Here is a 26,314-nt window from a genome sequence, read left to right as displayed (position 1 = left end):
CCTTCAGATCCTACAAAGGCCATCAGCCTGCATTCAGACACTTTTTACAAAGGTGCGCTTTCAACCTTTTGGCAACTGCTGGACTGTTCCATTGTGGGTTTTTTGAATCTTTGAAGGGCCCAACAAGTCCTGCCATTGAGAAACACCCTAAATTCTTCAATTTGGAGGATGCTATCATCTCACATGTGGTATAAGGGGGGTATGATGTGCTTAAAACTGCATTTTGGTTGGACCTTTGGGGCCGAACTCTCCTGCTTTCATTTGTAGATGGGAAGCGCGTCCTCCCCGCTTCCTTCCCCTCTGAGCACCACCACTATTTACATGCCTCCACATCTACATCTGGGCAGCTCATCCATGTCAACTCCTTTCACGAGTTGTGCCAAGGTACCTGCCGCTGAAAATAATGCATGAACTTGTTTCAGTTGTCCTTGTGTTTCACGAAAAAGCCGACACAACTTTCTGCTCTCCTCCGTTCACCACAAGACAAAAGGCAACCAGCCTCTAATGTGTTCTGGCACAGAACGTCAGATCCCTCAGACAGACTGACAAAGGCGACCGGGACAACTTACTGTGGCACAGATCACCGTCACTATGGTAATGGCACCGAGACGTGCTGGAAAGGAAGTCAGGGTGCCGAGTTGACGTGGGAACATTGGGTCAGAACTGAACTGGGTCTGCTTCTGCGACCGGGTCGATGTGTCCCAGTCTGAGGGACAATAGGCGTGCCCGCCTCCCAGCGAAGAGAAGGTTGAAAATGGAGTTGTGTCGTGTTCAGCCAACATCGACTAGAGTCGTCTAGTCTGTGAATACCATTTTGATCGAACCCAGGTAATATTCTAATCATTCAAGATAGTGTATTTCTGTATTTCAACATAAAACAATGTCACAGACGCACGGCGGGAAGGAATGAACACAAACGCCCAATTCACGAACAATTTACTACAAATTAAACAACATGAAACAAGAATAAAAGACAAATGAAAAAAAAAAAGTGAAGTGATTGTCACATGTGATACACAGCAGCACAGCACACAGTGAAATTTGTCCTCTGCATTTAACCCCATCACCCTGAGTAAGCAGTGGGCAGCCATGACAAGCACAGTGTGTGGCGACAGTGCTTTGCTCAGTGGCACCTTGGCGGCTCAGGATTCGAGCCGGCAACCTTCTGATTACGGGGCCGCTTCCTTAACTGCTAGGCCACCCCTGCCACAACGAGGACACATTTATAATAATAAGGAGCGATTAACACAATCAAGGCAATCAGGGAGCACAAGACAAGGCAGCATAGAAACTCTGGTCCGGAGTACTGGAAAATGTCCGGATTAGGATGGTAACTAACTCCTAAGGCACAATACCAGCATGTCCAAAGAACATTGGGAGGACAGCAAACAACTGATGTCCACAGCCTCGTCCCGTGAATTTCCTTTTGAGGCACGGTGGCATATTTGTTTTTACAACTCCACGATGTGTGACCCTGCTAGGAATCCAAGAATAGGAGGGAACCTGCGATGTCCTAACAAGAGCCAGGGTGTCACGACTGACCACAGGACTGAGTCAGTTGCGTCCAATCTGTAGAGTTTCATGTTTGCTTTTACTTATGATTCCCTGATTGCCTTGTCTGTCTGTTGTCTGTGTGAGGACCCCTGTGCCCTATATAATTTACTAAATTCCCATGCTTCATCTTCCTTTTTCCCCACCATGACAAACATATTTTGCTATATAATAAATTATACTTCAATTGCAAAAATAAGTGATATTTTTGTCCCAATTTTGGAAATGCACTAGTATATCCAGGCCCTTAATTCTGCATATTCGGACTTGCATGGGTTTAAATACTTAAGTAGTGATGACCCACTGAGAGGTTACACTGCCCACCTGCTTCCAGTCCAAAAAGTGAAGATAATCATGGCTCCATTCTGCTCCCCTATGTGGAGAATGTTCATCAAAAGTTCGACCAGAGGGAGTAAAAATAATGTGAGACACATTTTCAACATCATCAGTATTTATTCAACAGCTTTAGTAACGTTACTTGAAATGCATACAGGATGTCATTAACACCCAATAATTAGAACCAGAATACAAATATAGACTCTGACTTGTTCACATTAGATAACACATACCGCAGAGCAACAACAGTATATTCATTTTCTTTTTTTAATGATTTCAATGAAACATAGAAACATGCTGGCAAGTTTCGTAATAAGGTTGCACCATCAATACAAATAAATTATTCTTAAAAAGGGACATTGTATGTGTAGGTAAAACAAATCTGTTAATTTTTACATGGTATAGTTTTTGGTACATATTTTAGTAATTTGTTAGACCCCCACAAGATCCAGAAGCAATTAGTGCATTTCACTTTAATAGAGGCAGAGTTTTGAACTGTGACATAATGTTAACAAAAGGCTGTAAACTGTAGGGGTCAAAGTTCACTCAACATTGTTATCAAACTAAATTAAAATATTCTACCATCGATGAGAGAATGAGATATTTGTGTTCTCTATACTGATTAAAACAATAAAGTCTCAAAAGAGTTTATTTTAGGAAAAATATATCAAGGACTTTATAGTGTAGGATAATATAATAAAATATCAACCCCAGAAAGCTGAATAAAATTATTTTCACAAACAGGCATTAAGAACTTGAATTGCACAACTTCATGCACTTAGTTACATGTAGATTTAACCTTAGAAATCATAAAAATCTGAACTACAACTTTCGTTCCATCCACAACAGTGCAAACCATTGATGAAGGTCATAGCACTGGTCACAAAACGCCCAAAAAAGAGATCTATAATCTACTACTATATTTTTTTCATATACAATATGTCACGTTGCATCAGCATTTTTGCTATTTTTCTTTACAATTTTTAAAAATCAAATTCCAAGTGGGTGAACAAAATTGCAAGGCTCACAATTTCTATACATAATTGTAAATAAAATGCAGCAATTGCTGGAGATGAATTGCTGCTTTGTGTTTATGGCTATGGAGAATAATTAAAATATAAACTGCCTTTACCTAAGTAAAATTGAAAAATGCTTTTATTAGTTTATTTTTTGGGTGACTTGTGGTTTATCTCCATTAACATTATTGTTATTTTAAGACGAATTTCAGAGTTTTGTTCATAAGATCATTCAGATGTTCATAAGGTCATTGAAATAGTCAAAATGAAAAATGAAATTGCATCAGTGGTTTGGGTTCTGATCCCTTTAATGGTTTGTAAATCTGAAACCATTCTTGCGACTCACCCAATTTAATGAAACTGCTCTAAGAACGATATCATAGAATGTTATATAAGGGTTTAAATGCCTTAGTGGCTAAATGCGCTCCCGATGTCACCTTTCAGTTGTGTGACACCAGTGACAGATTGCCTGATTCCCTGCATCAAAACTTGGTCCTGCTTTGCAGATCACATCTGATTGGAGAACGAGGTTGGCCCTCCCCCCTGGCGATAATCTGACGGCTGCCCCAGGCCTCCATGGGGGCTGTAGGCCCCGCCCGACTGGTCGAAGCTGCCCTGGTTAAAGGACGGCTGCTGGTTGAAGTTTGTCGTCTGCTTTTCTGAAGCCGAAGCTGGGTACCTCTGTGTGCCTGGCTTGTGCCACCCAGTCTCTTTAAAAACAAACCAGATGTTTCCTGCCCAGAGGACAAAGTTTAGGTATCCAAAGACCTGCAAAATAGTAAGACATTGCGCTATAACCTACACAGAGTTCAAGGCATGTTTGCATTCATCACATCAAGCATGTCTTCCGAATTTAGAGGAATAAAACAATCAGGAAATTATTACTATCTTTACTTCATTATTCTGAAGATGAAATTTTATTATGTCTAATTAAAAATGGGAGGAGCCTGTAACATTTCTCCTCTCCTAGCTAAGTTGTTTCAGCAAAAATGCACACAAAAATGCGGAAACTATCAGCCACAACTGCTTAAATAAGAATTGGCTTGCTGGTCCCAAAATAACATTCAATCCGGTAACAGTGGGTGGATGATCCTTTCTCCTCCCTCCATTTTATTTTTTTATGTAGTTAAGTGATTGTCATTGTGAAACACTGCAGCAGAGCACACAGTGACACAACGAAATTTGTCCTCTGTATTTAACCATCACCCTTGGTGAGCAGTGGGCAGCCATGACAGGCACCCGGGGAGCAGTGTGTGGGGACGGTGCTTTGCTCAGTGGCACCTCAATGGCACCTTGGTGGATCGGGGTTCGAACCGGCAACCTTCTGATTACGAGGCCGCTTCCTTAACCGCTAGGCCACCACCGCCCCATGTCCGTCTGTTTTCTACGCTCGCAAGAAAACAGTGAGCTTGACACTGTTTAACATTCGTCTGGGTTTCGGCAGAAATGGACCCAAAGAAAATGTTGCATGTAGCGCGTATTTGACACCATCCGAACACGCAGCCGACTAAACACTGGTGCTGAACGCCCATGTGGACACTTTCATTTGCTCCAATGAACAGAACAGCGATCAGCATTACGATCAGCAAACGCTCACCTGACGCCATGAAAATGTCCATGTGAACGAGGCCGTGACTCTCCTCGCACCGACGTATTTGAAAACATAATGTAACGTAATGTAAAAAAAAATTGATGGGACGCATCGTGATTGACCAATAATTGAGGTACTGATAAGTTCACACCTCTGACCATTATAGCACCTTTCTGGACCACATCTGATTATGATAAATTCATTTTAAGACTGAAGCATGAGGACTAGGACTCACCACGGAGGTGTTGAGGCCGGACCAGATGGGGCCGTACACGGATCCACACTTGTTGGCCGGCGCTTTGCAGGCGGACATGAGCAGGACAACCTCATCAGGGTCGGTTGCAACCTTAACGTCAGAGAGGCCCTTTGCCCAGGCGGATGAGCCGACCAGCCACACGAAGGAGAAGACCACTGTCACAATGAAGTCCTGCAGCCATGAGGGGGACGATGGACCATCAATAAAACAACCAGTAACACCGGCTGAGGTGATCGTGGTTTCCTTTGTACTCACAATCAAAGGCCCTCTGTTGTTCTCACGGTACTTGTCCTGGAAGAAGATGTAGACCACGGTCGCCAGGAGGGAGTACAGGAACGCGAAGACAGCGATGGTGACAAAGAACTCGGCCGAAGAGGAGAAGTCCCCCGTGAGAAAAACGCGCTCGTTCCTCCTTCCTTCACAAACAGGGGCTTCGAAAGAGACCTGGTGCAACCTTGGACAGAAAGAACATCAAGGAGGAAAATAAGGACACGATGAAGACCTACAGAGTCCTGGAAGGAACATGGAAAAAGACAAAAAAAAAAAAGAAGAAACGATACATTTTCATTAAAATCTTTTGGAATAAAAGTGCAAAAGTCATCCAGGATCATGCAAAAAAATGTCACAGTCAATTTCTTCCCCCTTCATGTCCCTCCCCTGGGGCTCCACATCTACTAGACCGCAGCACCAGCAGCAGTTGAGAAATCCAATAAATTCATCCAACGTCATATTTGCCAATTGTGTGGGAGATCGTCTTTCTCCTGCGCGCGTGAATTTCATCACTTCGGGGAGAAGATCTGCAGTTCAGCCTCATCGCTTGCCGCCAACAGCAGACTTTTATTTTATCAGCTCTCAAAGCCACAGAGATCTGAGGAGAGCTTCAAAGAGCCACGTTATCCCCGCTATTTGACTGCAGGGGGGGACAGGTCGCACGGGACATTTCCCCGCACTTTCTCTAGGCTGAAGTGTCCAAGATGCAGCACATCAACAATGCAACATTGCGAGAACCCTCTTACCTTCACACATCAAGATTACCGACAGAAAAAGAGGCCAGATCATAAAAAGGCAATTTAAATCACAATTATACAAATTTCACCACTTCCGTGTAGCCTTAGGATTTGTGTCATCTGATTAATGTCACCGTAACTGTGCCACTTGATGATACGGAACTGGCTGCCATCCTGCTTTGATTGTACAGTTCACCGGGTGGCGTCGGCCCGGCGCCGGTCGTACCTGAAGGGGTAGGCGAAGTTGATGCTGATGCTGAGGTTGCTGTCCGTCTTGTTGACACAGTCCACGCTAACCCGCAGCTGCCCTGTGTAGCCTCCGCATGTTGCAAACGCAAAGATGGCAAAAAGCTGCGGACGGGGAGAGAAAAGGTCTTTCGGTGATCATACGTGCAAAATTAAACCCACTGGACTCACTTGTTTCAAGAGAATCATATTATTAATGCATCACGACGTCCCGGCAGTCTCAACAGCGCTGGTCGCAACCACAACCAGATATTAACCAACGGTCAAATAATGCAGTTAGCAGATATTGAAATTACCACATCTTTAATAAACACTTTTGGCACAACATACAGAGCAACTAAAGTAATCCTGTTTTATTACGTTCCATACTAGTATTGAACAAACATCAGAAAATCACTGTCACTGACCTGTTTTACAATTAAGTAGAAGCAGGAACACACAGAAGAAAACACAAGTAGAGTTTCGAAGATGCTACATGTTTTTTTTTTTTTAAATGCATAGATAAGCCATCCCCATTCTGGTCTGGCTGCATGTCTTTCTTTAATGGGATTATGAAATTGGGGCTAAATGAGTTGGTATGAGATGGAGGACCACTGGCTGCACATTGTTCCCTGACCTACGCATGACATGAGGAACACTGGCCATTGACTGGAACTATGAATCAGGCCTCGGTCTGTCTGTCTGGCCCCTGCTGTCATGTTCGGAGATGGTCTTAAAAAAAAAAAAGTACTTCATAGACCCAACTGCATTGTTGCCCTGGGTTACCTCAGGAGGGCTCTTCTCCCTTGGCTTCATTACTCAGCACACCACAGCACACGGAATCCAATTATAAAACATTAACGTCCCAAACAAGGGGAAGTATTTGTGGAAAAGGAAACGGGGGAGCTGCACATGCTATTGGCAGAACTGCTAATGTGGCGGGACAATGGTGGAGCGCGTGTCTAATGAGGACTGGGAGGTGACTCAGAGGGGCACGGCTCGCACATAGGGACTGAGCACAAGGGAACTGGTGGCTTTAATACCTTCAGAGGTCAATAATAAGAACATGTTCAATGATGATCAGATTCTGTGTCCGTTGTGTACCCTGGGATAAACCCAGGGTCTGTGACCCTGATAAAGACGCCCCGAGTCCACGACAATCTCGCTGCCACCAGTCCTGCAGTTTAAGCAGGTGGGGTGGCGGGGGCTGCCGTGCCAAGGGATTGGACCTGTTGCAGTGTTTTATCGCTGCACGCTCATATCTGACCAGAGACTACACGCTGGAATTTGAAATCATAAAAAAAAAAAGAAGAGAGTGAAGCGCACAGCAAAAACACAAGAGGCACAACATTCCCACGATTCCTGCATCACTTACTGACAAAATGCACAGTTCCAGATAATTCTGCATTTTTCTTAGAGCAGCACAGGTACTGGGTGTGGAGAAACATAGTGCATTTTTAAAAAAAGACACATACTGCTTTTCCATGCAGTAAAACACTGTATTGTAAGAGGAAACAACATGCAATTGCCAGAATTCCACAACCAATGATCGATTTGAAGCAACTTACCGGAGCAAATATGACCATACACATTTACAGGCAAAAAGGGAAGTCCAGCCCCAGCTTGCAAGAAGAGTCTCTGTGGTCCTTGCTCATCCTCACATGAAGAGAAATGCTTCTTCCTACAGTCAGAACTACTACTACTACAACCACCTCAACCGGCACCCTCCCTCTCTTCTCTCTCTCTCTCGCGCGCTCTCCCTCTCGACCTCTCTTGGGGTGTAAATGGGGTGTGTACAGAAAAGTGTCGGTGAAGCAGGGTGTGGTCTGAATGTCAGGCCCTCTTCTGCCCATTAACCCACCCGCCTCCGTTACGCAGATTTCCACTACCAACGTTTCCCATTAATGGATTAAGTGAGTGAGAAACAATGGTTGTTGGTTGCCACTCTTGTGCTCCCTGCATGACACATGTCCATTTTGAGAGCCCAAATAATTTGTGACATTTTGCTGCTTTTGGTTTAATATGATAAAATATTTAATAAAACATTATATAATATGTGAAGTGAAAGTGAAGTGAAAGTTATTGTGATACACAACATAGCACACAGTGCACACGACGAAACCTTCTGATTACGGGTCCATTTGGTTAGTCACTAGGCCACCAACGCCCCTATATATATTGCATAATATGTAATATAACATTTTCAAAATAAAATTGTCATTACAAGCAAAGTCAGAACAAAACAGAAATTTAAAAGAAATAGAAAATAATATGAACACATATACAGTGACTGTTGTTTTAACATTCCACATTTACCAGATCAGACCTTGCCACATTTACATTTATGGCATTTATCGGACGCCCTTATCCAGAGCGACTTACAATCAGTAGTTACAGGGACACTTTATCCCCCTGGAGACACTCAGGGTTAAGTGTCTTGCTCAGGGACACAGTGGTAGTGAGTGGGGTTTGAACCTGAGACTGATACCTCTCTATAAACCACACCATGCATATATAATCCATCAAAGAACAGTGTTCAAAATGGGCATTAAAAACATATCATCAATGTATGTAGGCTAGTGTTTTTTAGGTAATAAATTAAGTCCAAGATTAGATTAGATTAAAATCACTTAAATATTCTAACAAATTTCATCAGACCAACCACAGCTTATCATGAACTACCTCACACTATAAATATGTCCTGTCCTATATGGAAATAAAAACTAAAAACTGTAACTAATGTCAGTACAACAGTTGTTCAGATCATATGTTCATTCAGCTAACACCAGATATGTTTGTAAATGTGTTTTAATCTGGTGGAAACCGTTTCTTTGTCTCACAAAGATGGCTGAAATGATTCAGTTTACAGACACGTCTTAATGAGAGCGAATTTGATTTATTGCATGTGATTTGTCAACCCGCTGGGCACTGGGGTAAACCGTATAGAATCAACCCCCATTACTGAAACAGGATTTCCAGAAAGAATCTAGCAAAACAAAGACACAAACAAAAAGCTGTCTGTGAGAGTAATAAATGATCGTCTTTGCAGGCAGGAAATGAAAAAAAAGAAGAAGAATTTCATACCGACCACAGGCATAAAAACCCATTTCATCTCGCAGTTTTGCCACCAAAGCCCAGAATAATGCAATGAAACTTGACAGCAGCAAAGTGACCCAAATTGAACCCAAGTCCATATGCATTATAACTCGTTCCCCGTGAGTAAAACAGGGTCTCCTCTGCTGCCATCATCATCCGTGGCCACAGTCCGGAAGGCCGGCTGCACCGGGGTGACAGATGAATGCCGTCCAGGGTGGCGCGGGACGTCAGGCGCTGATGTAACGTCCTGAAACTTTTTCTTACAATGGAGAGAGCAACGGCATAACCAAAGCACTTTATAGCACATTGGACAAACTGTCTTATGACCAAAGGCTGGGATTCAGACGCCAGGCAAGGGAGGTGGGAATAGTAAAAGGCGTCATTACGTATGCCAAAGCATGGTGTCTGGAGCTTTTCCTTTTCTACCATGAGTAAAATAGAATTTTGGAATTCTGATCCCTGTGCGAGGTGTTTTATTAAGATTAGATTTTCTCAACACATTTAGAATCCTCGTATGGCAACTTGCAATATGACTTGAAAATGGCAGACTGACCAAGGAAAAGGACCTGTCAGCCCTGCACAAAATGAATTGTGGTGCACTGTGTCTGCTGACACCTTTCTGTCTGAAAAACCACTTTTGGTAGATCCTGACCACTGCTGACCACAATAGCAGCGGTTTTGGAGATGCAATGGCCCAATTTGTTTCTTGCCAGTTCTGTTCAAATCCTCGGGCCTGTCCATTTGGTTTTCTATTTGCAGATCAATTTCAAGGATAAAACATTTTCATCCCTAATATGTCTTACTTAACCTGTCAATGGTCATAATGTTATGACTGGTCGGTATATAAAATGATGCAACAACAAATAACCTGAGTGCAACTATGTTCCTTAATGACACCTGGAGAAATTCTTGAGTATGAACTCTCTGTAAGAAAAATATATTTCGTCATTTTGTCAAGTGCATTTTTATTAATGTCTAGAATAGTGGCAATAGTGTAAATAAGAAAACCAGAGCGCCCACCACCAGAGCACCCACTGACCCAGCACCCAAGAGCAGGTCTTCTACCAAGCGGTGGTATAAAAATTCTTGTTTAAAAAATTGTGCTGTTAGTGACTGTGACGGCCTGATCTGAGTACAATGCCGCTCCAGGTAGGAGTTTCACGCTCTATGGCGTGGCCCTTGACAGCCTTGTCCGTGGTCACCGTGGTCACGCCATGCAACGTATTTTTGCACGACCAATAGAATAAAAGTGGGTTAGTGTTCTTTCTGCCACTTCAAAACACACAAACAAACCAAGAATGGAGGAAAAGCTGAACTTAACAGTCTCTGAGTGTCCCGAGATCTACAACACTACATTATCGTTTATCGTATCGGATAAATTATCGGAGATTCACACCTCTAATCTTGATCTATATTTGCACTTATCGAACCTTGTCACTGATGGAGTCTGTGTAGACACTGTAATAAATTTCTTATTCTCAAAATCCTGACGACTTGGTTCAAGCTGTCTGGACAGGGCTCTGCACGAACTTTATCTCATTACCAGCAAATGTGGCAGGCAGATTTTTAAAGTTACCAGCCAATCAGAATTTTCACTAGTCCCAGGGAGAATAAGAAAACCGAATGCATTCAATCATACATTTCAAAAGGCCTCAAGAAAAACATAATTGCTTCTGAAATGTAAGTTGTTATCTCAAGATAACAAGATGAAAATAAAGACAATGGGTTATTAATGGGTTATTAAAAAGGTGTGTACACCCGTGACAACACAGTAAAGAAACGGCAATTGTTTGTCATGAATAGCATTTTGCACAGTGACTACAGGGTTTGTGACAGTTAAGTGCGGATTCGGTCCCATCATAGCACACGCACCCCAGTCAATGTTGCCATGGTAACTGTCGCCTCACAAATCCAGAACAATACCAGTCTCTACCAAGGCAATAAAAAGTTCATTCTTTAGCATTACGTTGGAGAATCCCCCCCAAATAACTGAACTTGGACTGTTTCAGGTGGGGAATATTTTATCACAGAGGACTCAGTGTGCACAGGACAACGTTCTGGATTTCAGACAGAATGCGTCTAAAGGCTAAGTAAATGCGACTGTGATCAAATTCCACAGGAAGCTTAATCACACATCCATACCCCAGTTCAGCCATTTTAGCCACAAGGAGTCAGGTCCTGATTCAAATACCGATGGTCATTTGCATTATCCACAAAGTCATATTCATCGTCAGGACCGAACCTCTTTGTGGTCTTGACATAAAATACCTCTACAAAAATAAAAATGTCACTGCCTGGCCGGCCTCCTCTCCACATGAGAACGTCCTCCTCCTCCTGTCCTTTGATGTCTGGTGATGCTTGTCAGTGGTGCCTCGCTCAGTGTCCCCTTTGGGCCCTTCCTTCAATGTCTTCTGGGGATGCACTTCCTTGCAACTGTGTGTGTGTGTGTGTGTGTATATATATATATGTGTGTGTGTGTGTGTGTGTGTGTGTGTGTGTGTGTGTGTGTGTGTGTGTGTGTGTGTGTGTGTGTGTGTGTATATATATATATATATATATATATATATATATATATATATGTAGTATAGGTCCAGTTATGGGCTGGTATTGTAGGTGAGGTGTGATGGAGGGGGCAGTGGAGGGGGTGTAATATATTATATATGTACAGTATACACGCACATACATACAATTTTTTTAATTAATTTAAGTTTCAATACACTCATTTATTTTTGGATTATTGGTATAGCATACTTTTTATCATGTACTATTGGTACAGTATTTTATTCTATTTGATTTTGCTGCTCTTCCACTGTCTCTTTCTGCCATGACAATGCAAAATTCCCACCTGCGAGCCTAATAAAGGATTCTTATCTTATCTTAATCAAATTAAGACCCAGATCATGGGGAGCTCATGTCACAGTATTTAGGTCTTTAGATTAATGGACTGATTTGGAGAAGAGAAACTAACTACCCACCAGTACTTTCATGTCTCTGACACCCAGAAGATGCATTTTAATTCAAGCATTCTATTTTCTTGTCACATCTGCGCATCCCCCCCCCCCCCGTCTCTCTCACACTTCCGAGTGGTGGTTACCTCATCACGTTCCCTCCCCTGGTCCTTTCGTCACGGATAGGGATCAGCACCAGTGCAACAAGCAGCAGGTGCAGCTTGTTGTGTCTCATACGCTCCCCTACAAAAGCCCAGCAGGATCTGGAGTCTACAGAGCTGATCTCTGGCGCGTAACCCGAGGTTTTCTCATATCCTGTGTGTGCGCTCCCTCCTACTGGTATGTGCTGTGCTGGTTTGGTGTTTGTGTGTCATACAGGACCGTGTCATACAGGACCGCTCGAGCCAGAAATACTGCACATTCACCCCTAAACAGAGAAGAACCCCTCCAGTGTTTTTGTGTTTAAACACAAATGAACTCTGTTCCTTTTGTTCACCCTCGTCATCCATTGTTCCTCTCCCTACAACCTGGGGTGTGACATATTATGTGTTACTTAATACATAGTCACCATAGAGCCCCTCCCTTGATCAGAAAAATGTATATATGTTAATGATAAGTTAACAGATTTAATAATAAAATGCATTTTGATCTCTATTATGACCATAACCATATATTATTGTATGAATGCATACTTCTGGTTTAATCTGCCACTCTGGTGTTGCTCTAAGGCTAACTTTTAAATCAGCAGAGATGACAGACTGCGCCCGAGCGAAAGTCAAGACTAGCGGAGCTGTCAGACGCTCTGATTTGAGCATGTCTGGCAGCGCTCTGCGGCCTGCTCTCCTCCTGCGTCTGGCGCTAATGAGCCCTGCAGCCTCAGCAGCAGGTACCGCAGGCCGACGGTGGCACCCAGGCGGAGGCAGAGACAAGAACACACCGATCTGTCTGATACCAGACAACACCCAGATGGGAGGTTGCCAGTCCAGTCCAGTCCGCCGAGCCTTATTTTTATCCCCCACCTTTATGTCTCACTTTCTGCTTCACTGAGAACATTCACTGGCCATTTTAAGAAACACTCGCCATTGTGTGTCTGTGTATCTGCATCATCTAGCACTTCATCACAGGGCAGCATTTGAGTGGATTTTGATGAGTTGATGAGAGGTTGATAAATTCATTCTGTTGGCCACACTTACGATACACATGCTGCATCTTCCAGTTATTAATGAAATAATAGGAGATCGGGAATTTTTGTTGTGATGAAAAAAGTGACTAATTAACTAATAATCAACTATTTTCTGGTTTAAAAACACAGAGATAGACTTGTGCATAATAGACCATTATCTACTAAAAGATAACATAATCACAAAAAGGAACAATTAATACATTAAGATGAGAATTTAGTAGATAACCAATTGAATTTACATTTCCAGCATTTACTAAACGCCCTTATCCAGAGCGACTTACGATCAGTAGTTACAGGCACAGTCCCCCTGGAGCAACTTAGGGTTAAGTGTCATGCTTAGGAACACAATGGTAATAAGTAGGGTTTGTGACTTTGGGGTCTTCTGGTTCATAGGTGGGTGTGTTGATCTCTAGGCTACTCAGAGAAACACAGACAAGTGGATCACACAAATGTCTTTGGGGTTTGAAACTGATGGCAGCTATGATCCGTAATTCTAGTTACGTCATGGGTGATGGTGTGAAGGGATGGACGCACTCACAAAACTTGGAACAAACATGCCGTTTAATACATAAAACACGATCGCACAGGACAACAATCCACGACCCAATGAGGACAATGAGAATTCTTTATTGCTGCTGCAATACACCATGTCACAATTCACAAGTACCAGTCACTAGTCACAAGTATCAACCTGACCATACATGTATATACAAGCTTCACATATGGGGGTAGACAGACAAGGAAGATGAAATCCCATGGGGAGAGAAGAGGTGATTTAAAAAAAACAGCCCCTAGACTGTACTCCAATAGGGAGTACATTGTAGGAACTGAAAAAAGCACCTCGGCAACATAAGCACATGGTCACTACACAACAAAAAATGTCACTCGCAACAGGGGAGCCGTGTAGGGGGGATGGGGCTATTCCAGCATAAACAAACAGCCATCTGGTCCTGCGGCCACTGGGGGCGCTGGTCAACAGACCCGCCTGTCCACGCTGGGAGTATGAAGCTGACGGATGACTTGGGTGGGGGTGGAGATGTCCTTGGGATGGGGGTCTCAATGAGACACCGGCCAATAGGCATACATTTATAGTCACACACAGAGGAGAAAAAATCGGGGCAATCAGGAACACTGCATCAACAGCACCCAAACATACCAAGCCGTGGAACCGGTGTGTGTCTGACCATAACAGGTTTATTCTAAAAGCCATCCGCTCCACACCACTCTCATTCCATCTTGGAAGTAGCCAGATCTAACAAAACGTATGGTTTGGGGTTAATTAAGCAAACCTATACACTTTTGCTGGGATTCAGTTGTACATCAGAGAATCCCTACACATTATCTAGCCAGCGTAGGTCGGTGCTGGCACGGGGTCGATTGGCTGTAGAATCTGAAGACATAATGCTTTTTAGTGATGAAACAGTGCTGTTACTTTGATGTTACTTTCTATCTCTGTCGGGGGAAATCATACTTGTCCGCTGCTGCCCTCTGGCTGAGATTAGTTATGAGATTGCTTATCGGGAGCAGCTAAAGTAGGCCAGAGAAAGACCCTCGGGCCATTTGTTAACTGGAGTGACAATCACTGGCGCTAACAGAACACAAGAGCCCTAATCAAAACCATCAAGATGAGAGCACTGTACGAGGCCTCAGTTCAGCGCAACAACTAGACTGCATAAAATATCAAGCCATTATGTAAGCAAAAATGTTTCAATAATTTCCTAAAAAACTATAAACTATCCTTACTGGACACTCTGAATTACACCACCTGCTTCATGACATAATACGCTGCCTGTTTAGTAAATCATGAAAATCAGATCATTTATGCCACCTGCTGGTAAAACAAGGAGAGACACAAAACAAGGACACACACACACACACACACACACACACACTATAATTAGTATAATGAAATGTCATCAAATATATCAAATATAATTTACTTCAAATGCATAAAAGTGCAATTCATTTGAAAGTGGATACAAGCATGACTCTAACTACCATGTGACCAGGTAGTCACCCCTAATCTCAGACCATGGAGCTAAAGCTCTACAACCGGCCAGCTGTAGACATGCTGGACACCCTGGGGTGGCCGTGTGTGGCTGTTTAACACGTGAATATAAACCTGAAAATACAACCATGCAGGTGCGCAAAAGATGAGCTCTTCCAGGAAGACACTGTACACTACTGTACACTTTGCGTGAGATGATTTACTGTAAATTTGGTATTTCTGGTTTTTACAGTAACAACTAACTGATATTTGTGTGCAGTTTTGAGCTCATGTCAAATGCGTTCCTCATTTACATTTTACGGCATGTCCTTCTCCGGAGCAACTTACAATAAGTAGTTACAGGGTCAGTCCCCCTGGAGAGACTCAGAGTTAAGTCCTGCTCTGAAACACAATGGTAGTAGGTGGGGCAAGTGTCTTCAGAGATTTCTGAGCTTCCCTGGTTTGAAGATGTTCTTCTCCTTTTCCAACCGCTGCACAGAAACTCCATGAAAGTACATGTAATAGCCCCAGTACTCTCCTTGTACACGCACCAGCATCTCTACACCTTGTCAGTGAGAGCTGACGAGGCAGGAATATGACTGCTGTGTGGTTAAAACTGACTGCCTAACCTGTCTTTTATTCATCCACACAACATGGTGTCGTTCAGAACAAGGTAATTTAAACCTGACATAGTCAGCAAGCTGCATTGTGCGCATACTGTGCTAATGAAAGTGTTGAGCCACCCGTCATTCTTAAAAAAACAAGACAATGGGCACAGTGACTTATGCAAAATGCGCACATGCATGCATATTCAGTACAAATTTTAATCTTTCATGGTGGATCAGAATCTGAAGGTACTTTTCAGCATTCATAATTTTTTTGATGACACCACATGCAGCCCCAAACCTTGTTGTACAGGGTGGGCCATTTATATGGATACACATTAATAAAATGGGAATGGTTGGTGACATTGAACACATTTTATAAGTGGTCAGAAACTTGTAAATAACTCATGAAAGAATGAAGTTACGTATGTGTCACATGACCCTCTTCCTATTGAAAAAAGTTGGGTCCAAGATGACTGACTTCAAAATGGCCACTATGGTCACCACCCATCTTGAAAAGTTTGCCCCTCACATATACTAATGTGCCACAAACAGAACGTTAATATCACCAACCATTCCCATTTTATTAAGGTGGATCCATATAAATGGCCCACCCTGTACAGATGTAGACTGTAGACACATCTGACTTTTCTCCATGTTTCCCTTTTCAATACAACAGTTTTTTGAAAGCGAAAGATGAATGTCTATATATGAGCAATATATGACAGAGGCTCCATATGACCGTATTTATTTATTTCCATACACACACACACACACACTCTCCTCTCCTATGCTCCCCCTCATTGTGATTGCTCGCCGCTGCTGTTAAGCCCCGTGGCCCATTTGTTTATCAGCCTCTCGCAGCCGTGTACAGTGGGCCGGGGATGAAGGCGGCTTGCCTGGGCTTCAGGAGAGGCTGGATTATTTATACGGCCCCGCGGCTGCTGGGTCTTAGGCAACAATTATTCAGGGGCTGGGAAGCAGAGCAGGGCCGTGCCAATGTGTTGGAATGTCCAGCACTGAACTGACCTGGGATCAGTGTTATAAGACACGCTGCATCGCACTGGGCTGCAAGTAAATATATCTTTCTCTGTAGTTCATTCAGTTCAGTTAACACCGCGCCACTCTCACAGCCACTTCAGACCCGCTGACGGCCCGCTGTACCTTCAGCGTTTCTGTGCTCCTGCTTCTGAGTCCTCCTTTCTCAAGGAGGTGAACACAAAGCCGCATTCATCCATATATTCTCCGCCTCCTCAACTCAAACAGAAGCATCATCCTCAATCCCCGCCTGCCTCTCCCCAGCCAACAGCATGATAACGTCGGCAATTTTGTGCCAGGTCGCCATGTGCCAACAAAACAGCCCTGTCTGCATTAGAGGAAAACGTAGATAAGCAATAAAAATCAGAATAATGAATGATTCAAAATGTGGTTTTGAATGATCTTTCAACAGCTGAGCACCATCATGAGCCATTCTGTGTCCGTGTGAACCAGTCTGGCCCGAGTAATAATTAAGTGAAGTGAAAGTGTAGTGATTGTCTCTTGTGATACACAGCAGCACAGCACACGGTGCACACAGTGAAATTTGTCCTCTGCATTTAACCCATCACCCTAAGTGAGCAGTGGGCAGCCCGGGGAGCAGTGTGTGGGGACGGTGTGTTGCTCAGTGGCACCTCGGGATTTGAACCGGCAACCTTCTGATTGGGCCTCTTCCTTAACCACTAGGCCACCACTACCACTGCCGAGTGGCAGTGCATGCTTGGCGTAGCTTTTTCTGCTGGAGCCGACGGCAAACGATGGCATAAAATCCCATTTATGCTTCACTGACCAAAAGATGGCATAAAATCCCATTTATTTCTTTTTAAGACACTGATTTCTCGCCGCTCCTCCTTTGGGTTTCCATGGCTACATGAGTCCGGTGGCTCAGCTGGAGCCCTTCCCCTGGCCTGTGGTGGCTGTCACAGAAGTGGGGAAGAGGCCTGACTAGCCGAGCGGTCTGGAATATGTGTGTGTCTGTAGCGTGAGGTGCTTAATTGAGGGATGGGAGGGCTGGTACAACCTCAGTCTTCAACACCACAGACTTGAAAACAGTTTCAACAATGTGTTGCGCAGCGAAACACAACACACAGTTCGGGTTAAAGATGAAACGTGTAAGACTGCAGCTCATGGACAACTCCAGCTAGGGGGCAGTATATCACCAGAAGGTTTTCTTTGTGTATTCTTGAGAATACACAAAGTCAGTACCTTAATACCTGTAGGGAATGAAAAAAGTAGAAGTTGTCACCGGAACATAATGAACCTATTTGGAGTTTTTCAGATGTTTCCCAGCTCTAGCCAGCTGCTAACGTCAGTAAATATCAGGGCTGTCAAATGTTTAAAATTGAATCACGAAAATGTTTCATAACATGTATTAGTGCCATTAATCGTGATATATTCTTAAGATTAAGCTTGCTATAACATTTCAGACTATTACATGTCACAAGTGAGAAACCCCATTTCCTCATATACAGTGTTAATTTATTTGAACACATCTTATATTTATGTTCATTCTGACAGCCATCTGACAGCCAGGTCCTCATCCATGCATCCCAATGACCAGGCAAGCGTATGATAACCTTTACACAGTTACATGGGTCCATCTTGCTCATTCCGGATGCTCATCCAGGCTAGATCATTAACATTTACGAGCAACAACAAAGGGTAGAATTACAATGATGAGCTGGTGCTGAACAAGATGGCCGGCAGATGTTTATAGCCTCATCTGTATGGCTGCAACATGAATCGATTGAATCATTGTCAACTCTATTACTAAAAGAGTTGACAACGAATTTCCTGATTATTATTAAAAAAAAAAACTTTATTTGAGCGCGGAGCGGAGTGAACACACTCAGTCTCTCTCTCACGCACAGATGCAAGCAGAGTTGGCGCCATAGACAGCGCGGAGCAAAAAAAAAAAAAAAAACCGAGGTAGAGGACAGATACATGGCAGAGGCTACAGAATCCAACTTGTTCTGCTGTGAAATGAGGAACGTAATATCCCTGGTGCTGGTGTTTACCCGTTATCCAGCTTGACAAGCATGACAAGTTAGCGTTAGCTTGTTAATAACAGTAGTAAAGCAGGGGTGCTATAGTTACTTTGCATTAAAAGACTAAAGACATGTTTTTATTCACTAGCCTTTTTTTGGACCATTCATTTTTCAATCTGTTGTCATGTATAGCTACACTGCAAAAAAAGCTATTCTTACCTAGTCATTTTTTCTCGTTTTCAGTCCAAATATCTAAAAAATCTTAAATCAAGATTACTAGACAAGAAAAATTCCATGAGAAACTTAAATGATGCTTAAAACTTCTGTTTGAGATTATATCTCATTAAGATGATTTTTCATACCCCATTGGCAGATAATTTTGCTTGTTTTAAGCAATCACTTTAATTTTGAGATGTTTATTCAGAAAACAAGACAATTTCTTATGCTATTTCATGTGTCTAGTAAATGTATCTTGATTTAAGATTTTTTAGATATTTGGACTGAAAACAGGAAAAGTTTTAAAAAGCAGTGTATATTCTGTGCTTTGTCCCATATAGGTTATTATTGACAAATATATTTGTGTGTGTTGTAATTTTTAAATTAATTTAAGTTATTTTATAGCACTTGGTCATCTTAAGATGTGTTTAAATGTGGTGTATAAATGAACCTTGCACTTACTACGTTGATGGTAATAATTTAATGAATAAGCTTCAAGTGAGCTTGAGAGAGAGATAGAGTGTATGTGTGTGTGTGTGTGTGTGTGCACCTACAGTGTAGTGTAGAGAACAAGTTCTGACATTCAAACAAATCCTGTTAAATTTTCTGATTTGTATTGTTCTTTATTTTTTTTTAGAAATGATTTATCGTTCTGGCAGCTCAGGTGGCACTTTATTTAAAAAAAAAGTCTATATTTGGCAGATATAAAGCATACATGTGTATGTTTTTTGTGTTAGTCCATTTTTATTTTATTTTATTTTTATTATAACAGCTCAAGGAGCAACATGTTTGCGCACTTTCTAAGGATTTTGTTTTTGAATAAAGGGATGGAAATGAATGCTTTTCTGTTTTTTATCCGATTCTACGATTAATCAAAAAAAGAATTGACAGATTAATCGATTATTAAAATAATCGTTAGTTGCAGCCCTACTCATCTGCTTCCGGGTGATCATCTCCAAGGGCAGCCAGGCGTGCCCCCAGTAGTAAGTGGGGTCTGAACCTGCAACTTTGTGGTCTTCTGGTTAATAGGCGAGTACCCCTTGGATCCTACCAGCCCATCACAGCACAATTGCAGCACCACACAACTGAACTCTGCTGCTCTTCCCACATTTCACAGTTCTGATTTTGAACAAATTAATGTAAACTAATGAAATGTTTGTTGTTGATGTATATTAATTAACATACCGGATATTAGGCTGACAAACATTCAGGGAATAGTTACTTTACCGTCCTATTATTAAATGTATTTATACAGTACTGCCATAACTTTTGGCATTAGACCCTGAGCATTACCATAACCTCCAGAAAATCTCTGCTCTGTTTAGGGTTTGCTCCATCTACAGGTTATAAAATGATTTCCATCCCATGAAAATTTGTGGCAACAGGTCTTATGGAGTGATATTCGCTTAAACGGCGAGCCTCCACAGCCATCTATAAAACACAGTGGAAGCTCTGTGATAGCTTAGGGCTGCATGTCAAAATCTGTACCAATGAAAATGAAAGCTGAAAAAATCCACCAAACTCTGATCCACTCAGCAATATCACATATTGACTGTTACGTCCCACGTGTTCTGTGTTGCTGGCTGTGTTTTTGTGTCCTGTCTCTTTTAGGTTGACTTCGTGGGAGGAGTTGAAGCCAACCAGCTCCACCAACCATCTGCCTATTGGTCACCTCCACCTATATAAATAGACTTTGGATGGTGTTCTGGAGGTCCCCAGGGTCTGCTAGGCCCTTACTCTTTTGAGAGGTCCCCAGGGTCCACGGAGATCTGCAAGGAGCTCCGTTGGGGATCTCATTTGTGTGTCTTGTTGCTTTGTGTGATAGACCCCTTTGTTGTTAGCCAGTGTTAGCCTGTTAGCTTTATGTGCCCTTTTTGTTAACTTTTGTGCGTGTTTGAAGTATCCCCGCTGGACCGTCCCTTCCTTTAGGCTGTACTGATGTTGGTTAGCTGTGCTGAGTCTGCTGTTTTATTCTACCTGTTAGCTCGCTGCAAATAAAAAAACAGTTTTTACGCTTTGTTTGGTTGTGTCTAACAGTGGACGTTTCTTAGACTCCTAGACTTAGGAATGTGACATTGTCTGTTTACGTGTATGTTTGCACAGGTTTGTCTTGTTTTCTTAGCAATATGTGAGGGGTGAGTTCACAATTCGCATAACTTTTATAACTGTTCAAGTTTTAAAGTCACTTATTTCAACCTTCTGACCTCTTAAACATTATTCTTATTTACGTTGTGCTATTAGCGCCACCACATGGACTGGAACACATGTTTGGGAGTCCAATCCACAGCACAGAAAGAAATAATAGCAATGGAACAGTCAAATAAAATGTTAATTTCAGACTTAAAACTACAATGAGAATTTATTTTTGTGCTGCTTGTCTTCCCAATATCATGAGAAACACACGAATAAAAATAGCACATAACCCCATTTCCTCCCTCGGAGACTGTAGCTGTGCTGCTCGGCTTCATGATTACACAAGAAACAAATTAATCACAAATGAATTAGCATATTTCCTTCCAATAGCCTATAATTCTGTCTTTATCTGAGCGTAGGCCTGCACAGGACAGCATATAGAACACAGAGAAAACCGGGGAAAAGACGTCTGCTGAATAGCAGGCTGTAATCTGGCCGGGAGAAAGAGGTTGCCCTGTCGGGCCGCGCGTTTCCCGGGCGATAACACCCTCATCTTGCATAGGACGCTTCAAATGAAAAGTGGAGAGAGTCATTTCCCCAGGAGAAGATGCATCGTTTCTAGCCCAATGCCCCAGCGTTCAATAGCAATAATTATCTGAAATGGCATTTCCACTCCAATTTGCATGGCTAAGGACGAGTTGTTGTTTTCTTTTTGTAAACTGTCCCCGCCTTTCCATTCATGTTATACATGCATGCATTACACTTGAACTATTGACCTTGTGCAATATTCTGTTAAAATGTACACATTATGTCATACCATTAAACAAGTATTTTTATAAATATGCGAACAGATGCTAATTACAGATGAAATGCGAACCTAAAATGTCGTAATAATGCCTCTGCCCCCCCCCCCTTTTATGCCCGCTACCATAATGCGAGAGGCAGATATTTATTTATTTAGTGCACACGCTTTATTCTTCGTGACAGGCGTTCAGTACACATCTATGGACAGTCGTGCGCCTCCCACACACGATTTCACGGTGCTGTGAATCGGAGGCTAATCCGCGGCAGTGGCGTCCCACAGGCCGCCGAGGACCGCTCCGCTCGTCTCGGCACCAGTGTCAGGTAAAGGCCTCTAGCCGTGGGCAGGCTGCTGTCCAGGTTCCACGAGGGAGATAATAGCCGACGTCTGCTGGACGCTGCGGAGGCAACGAGAGGAATACACGTGCCGCTAAACAAGCACCGATTTACGCGCAATGGTTAAATAACAGACACACACACACACACACACACACAAGCTGGACACTTCTCAAAGGACAGTTTCTGCATGACTTGCGATGAAGGGGCTTCCAGCTGTTTGGATGATCCTCCGCCAGACACTGTCAATGTGCCAGAGCATCCGGAACTGCATCCCAGCTCAGTCATACACTCATCTGTGCTGTCAGCGCCACACACACACACACACACGGAGGCGCACAGTTATCAGTAAAAAAACGATTTGAGCAACGATCTGTAAAAAAAAAAAACTTCCATCTACAGAACATGCCGACGAATTGCACTGGATGCCTCTATAAAACACAAAACATACGCCCACATGTGTTTATGTTGGGGCGTGGCGGTACTTTATAAGACCAGAGCTCGCAGCGCTGCAAATTTGCCTTGTTTTATGTCCAATTAGTCCCTTTTTCAAATGCAAAATACGGTGCTCACAACGCATGAACTGACTGTTCTCAATGCTCATCGTCTGCTTCCACACATTCCGCTTGAACACGAACCATTTACCACAGGTTACGTAATGGCCAGCGCCGCTCCACTCTCCCGTCTCCTCGTGAGCGGGAAAAGACGGGAATATTTTATGGGCACCGATGCATCCCTTCAGGAACGATCAGGGAGAGCCCTGGCAACAGGACAAGCGCCTCGCTCAGATGTGCAAATCGGGGAAAATGATTAACTATTGCAACACGCATATTACGCTGGCGTTTGAAGGCCGTGCACCGAAATAAAGTGATTGTCGCCTCAATGGAGAGATAATGACGCGCAGACTTGTGTTTGATTTCCAAAGAACGATTCCAGGCAGAAGAGGCCTTGCATCGCCAACATGACAAACCGTCACTCACACTCTTCTGCCTGGCTGTCTCACCTGATCACTCAAAGCAGGAGGTCCTGATCCGGGTCTGGCATGAAGTTCGCAAAATCGCGCAAGTGTAGAACACTGTGGAGAACCTTCAACCATTCAGCCCCGAAGCCCAAAGCACTGAAACATTTCTGTATTTGGAATATTTTGTTAGAGGGGAATAAATCATGGGTAACTTAAGCCCTAGTGTCTCCGGAGGGACTGTCCCTGTCACTACTGACTGTAAGTCGCTCTGGATAACTAATTTCAGATTTCATGAGTTATCAGTGATATTCATAAAAATAAAAATTTTGATTAAAAAAAAAAAGCCTTTTTGATGATTTTCAAACAGTGAGCCATAGATTGGTGTTCAGAAACGGCCGATCGATAAGAATAAAACCCTTCAGGATGCTGAAGACTGAATGATGATAAATAATCCGGTGGCTCAACCCTCACACACAATCATGCAGGTAAACACACCCATAGCTTCGTGGGGACCCCGGCTAATAAACTTGTTTTTATTCTGCCTCTGTTTTTTTAAAGCATGACAACCAAACCAAACAAAAGCAAACATTTTTAGAATAAGTCTTGTATGTATCTTGTATTCTTTCTTGTGGGGATGTCTTTAGGTCCCCACGGTCCATCACAGTTCAATAAATGACTGGACAGGCCATGGCTCCCGGTTTACACCACACCTCTGGTGTGTACCAGATGACTGGACAGACAGACTGGATTGGACAATGACTGGATTAAACTGAACTGGACTGGACAATGACTGGACAGTCCAAGGATCCCTGTTCACACCACACCTCTGGTGTGTACCAGATGAATGGACAGTCAGACAGGATTGGACAATGACTGGACTGGACAGGACTGAACAGACAGACTGGACTGGACAATGACTGGACAGCCCACGGCTCCCTGTTCACACCACACCTCTGGTGTGTACCAAATGACTGGACAGACAGACTGGACTGGACAATGCCTGGACAGCCCAAGGCTCCCTGTCCACACCACACCTCTGGTGTGTACATGCCCTGTTGCATACAGCCACAACCACTGCTCCATCCATCACTGACCCAGTACACACACACACACACACACACACACACACAAATACATCCAAACACACAACAGTACTCTCAATCTTATTACAGGGTGGTGAGCAAAATGGGTCTCATGAAGAATTTGTCACAAGTCGATCTCATGTTTTAAGGTCGAGGGATAAAAGTGAGTAAAAAATAACGCGCAGAATCAGAAGGACAAATCGACGCGCTGCGAACAATCCTGAATAATCACACGCAAGCGCTCCGGCGTGGAAACGGCGGAGACGCGCAAATCTGCGCGCGTTTCGCGACATCAACTTCCAGGAGCGCCACGGCGCACGAAGGGAATTTAATCGGAACTGAAGAAACACAACCGACCGCCAGAAATAGCACAGCTGTAAACAAAGGCAGAACACAGAGTCGCAAGACATGGTGGCCAAACGCACTAAAAGACTTCTGAATACGCAAATTCGTAAGAACAAATCTCACTTTCGCGTGAGAACAGGCAAAAAAACTTACCCATTCCAAAACGCGGATAAATCCGAGGGGTAGTTTCAGCACTTGGAACGTCCCAACTGATGCGATCTACGGAGGAATTGGTTCCAAATATTACCCACATTTACGCACTGATAAGAAAAAACTGGGATTTTTGTGTTCATCACAGTAGACGCCCTGTCGACACGCTGACCCACCTGGTTGGCTGTTTCCATAATTCCTCTGCGCCCCGTGGAACTGGAAAGTGTCCCGACACGTGAAACTGCTTTACCGCAAGCTACTGATGCGTCGCTGTGTAGCGCTGAGCGCTGTGAGCCGACTCGGCTCGGCTCGGCTCGGCTCGGCTCGGCTCGGAACGGATCGGCTCGGCTCCGGAAGTTGCCGAGCGCCTTCCCACGAGTCTGGTGGCATGGAAACGGACAGGGATTGGTTGAGCTACAATGACAAGCGTATCCTTATCAATTTCTATATGATAAAACACGTTTGTTTACCAGTTCCTTCAGCCCTTAAAATATTAAGAACCAGAAAATGAAATTTTATAAACATGTTTAATTTATTATCTTAATTGATGCGTTTAGTGCAGCACCCTTATAAATATGCCTGTGAATGTCATTTTAGCACAATGCCTCTTCAGAGCTATTATTTTCATGAATTCAGCGCGTTATTTTTCATGTATTACAATACATCAAAGAGAGCAGTGTGTTGCAAAGAATGTAAAGAATCACGTGCCATCAATTAATAATTATATCTATGTAATAATTCAATACTTTTTTTTTCAAATTTCTCTACAATTTTATTTAGACTTCATCATCAAGATGCAGAATCAGAGTAAGACACCAGCCATTAAATTTGAACCAATATAAAAAAAAAAAATCTATTATAATACTATCAAACACAACTGTAGACCTCTTTATTCCATTTCATCACGTTAGTGGAATACATAGAATTAGCAGCCGATAACCCAATTAGCTACTTTAAAAAAAGAAAGAGCAGAGGTCATGTTGCCATATTGTTATGATGCCAGGAGGCTTCGCATTGGTAGTATGTCCTTATTGTCATTTCTCATTACAAATAACGAAGGGCGGTTCTGATGTAGCCTGAAAATTTAACACTTTTATTACTTTCTAATTCAGTACACTGAATTAGTTTGGCCCGCGGTGGCCTTTCCCTCCAAAGACCTTCATCGGCGTAACTACCCGAACACTTCGGTGCTGCAAGAAAGGTGCAGCGGTCTGTTTACAATCACCATACACTAATTTAGATTGCTCTGAGAAGTGAGGTGTCTGTCAACACTCTCAGGGTGTTACTACAAACCCTGCAGAGTAGCGGCACTGTTTTCCACCGACGTGCAAATTGCCACTTCATCCCCTTAGGAGCACGGCCACTGTTCATTTAGGTGCCGCTGCATGCGCCCCTGCAAGGTCAGGCCTACCTCCTGAACTAGCCCCGCAACCTCTGTCTGTGTGTGCACAGTGAAACAGATTTAC

The 26,314-nt window shown here is 43.1% G+C and overlaps 1 protein-coding gene across 2 annotated transcripts; it reads right to left on the bottom strand.

Annotated features, from left to right (window-relative positions):
* Positions 1-1,984: 1,984 nt before the first annotated feature.
* Positions 1,985-25,115, bottom strand: synpra (synaptoporin a). 2 transcript variants are annotated; one of them, XM_028998291.1, is made up of 6 exons: positions 25,025-25,115; positions 24,852-24,917; positions 5,984-6,108; positions 5,006-5,204; positions 4,730-4,921; positions 1,985-3,671 (listed from the first exon to the last, which is right to left on the bottom strand). In XM_028998291.1, exons 1-6 carry the CDS (start codon positions 25,040-25,042, stop codon positions 3,411-3,413), a joined length of 861 nt encoding a protein of 286 aa, XP_028854124.1. In that variant the 5' UTR covers positions 25,043-25,115; the 3' UTR covers positions 1,985-3,410. The 2 variants fall into 2 exon arrangements, with proteins under 2 accessions (XP_028854124.1, XP_028854125.1); XM_028998292.1 differs by lacking the exons at positions 24,852-24,917; positions 25,025-25,115 and adding an exon at positions 7,551-7,772.
* Positions 25,116-26,314: the final 1,199 nt, after the last annotated feature.

Source organism: Denticeps clupeoides, chromosome 12 (assembly GCF_900700375.1).
Source record: "Denticeps clupeoides chromosome 12, fDenClu1.1, whole genome shotgun sequence".
Taxonomy (NCBI): domain Eukaryota; kingdom Metazoa; phylum Chordata; class Actinopteri; order Clupeiformes; family Denticipitidae; genus Denticeps; species Denticeps clupeoides.
Note: the sequence above shows the minus strand (reverse complement) of the source record. Positions and strands in the feature narration are given on the sequence as shown.

Excerpts from the sequence above, each read along its gene's own strand:
- synpra (XM_028998291.1), bottom strand. Across the intron at positions 4,922-5,005 it reads ACAACAGAGGGCCTTTGATT|GACTTCATTGTGACAGTGGT; the intron begins GTGAGTACAAAG and ends TCATGGCTGCAG. Across the intron at positions 3,672-4,729 it reads CCGGCCTCAACACCTCCGTG|GTCTTTGGATACCTAAACTT; the intron begins GTGAGTCCTAGT and ends ACTATTTTGCAG.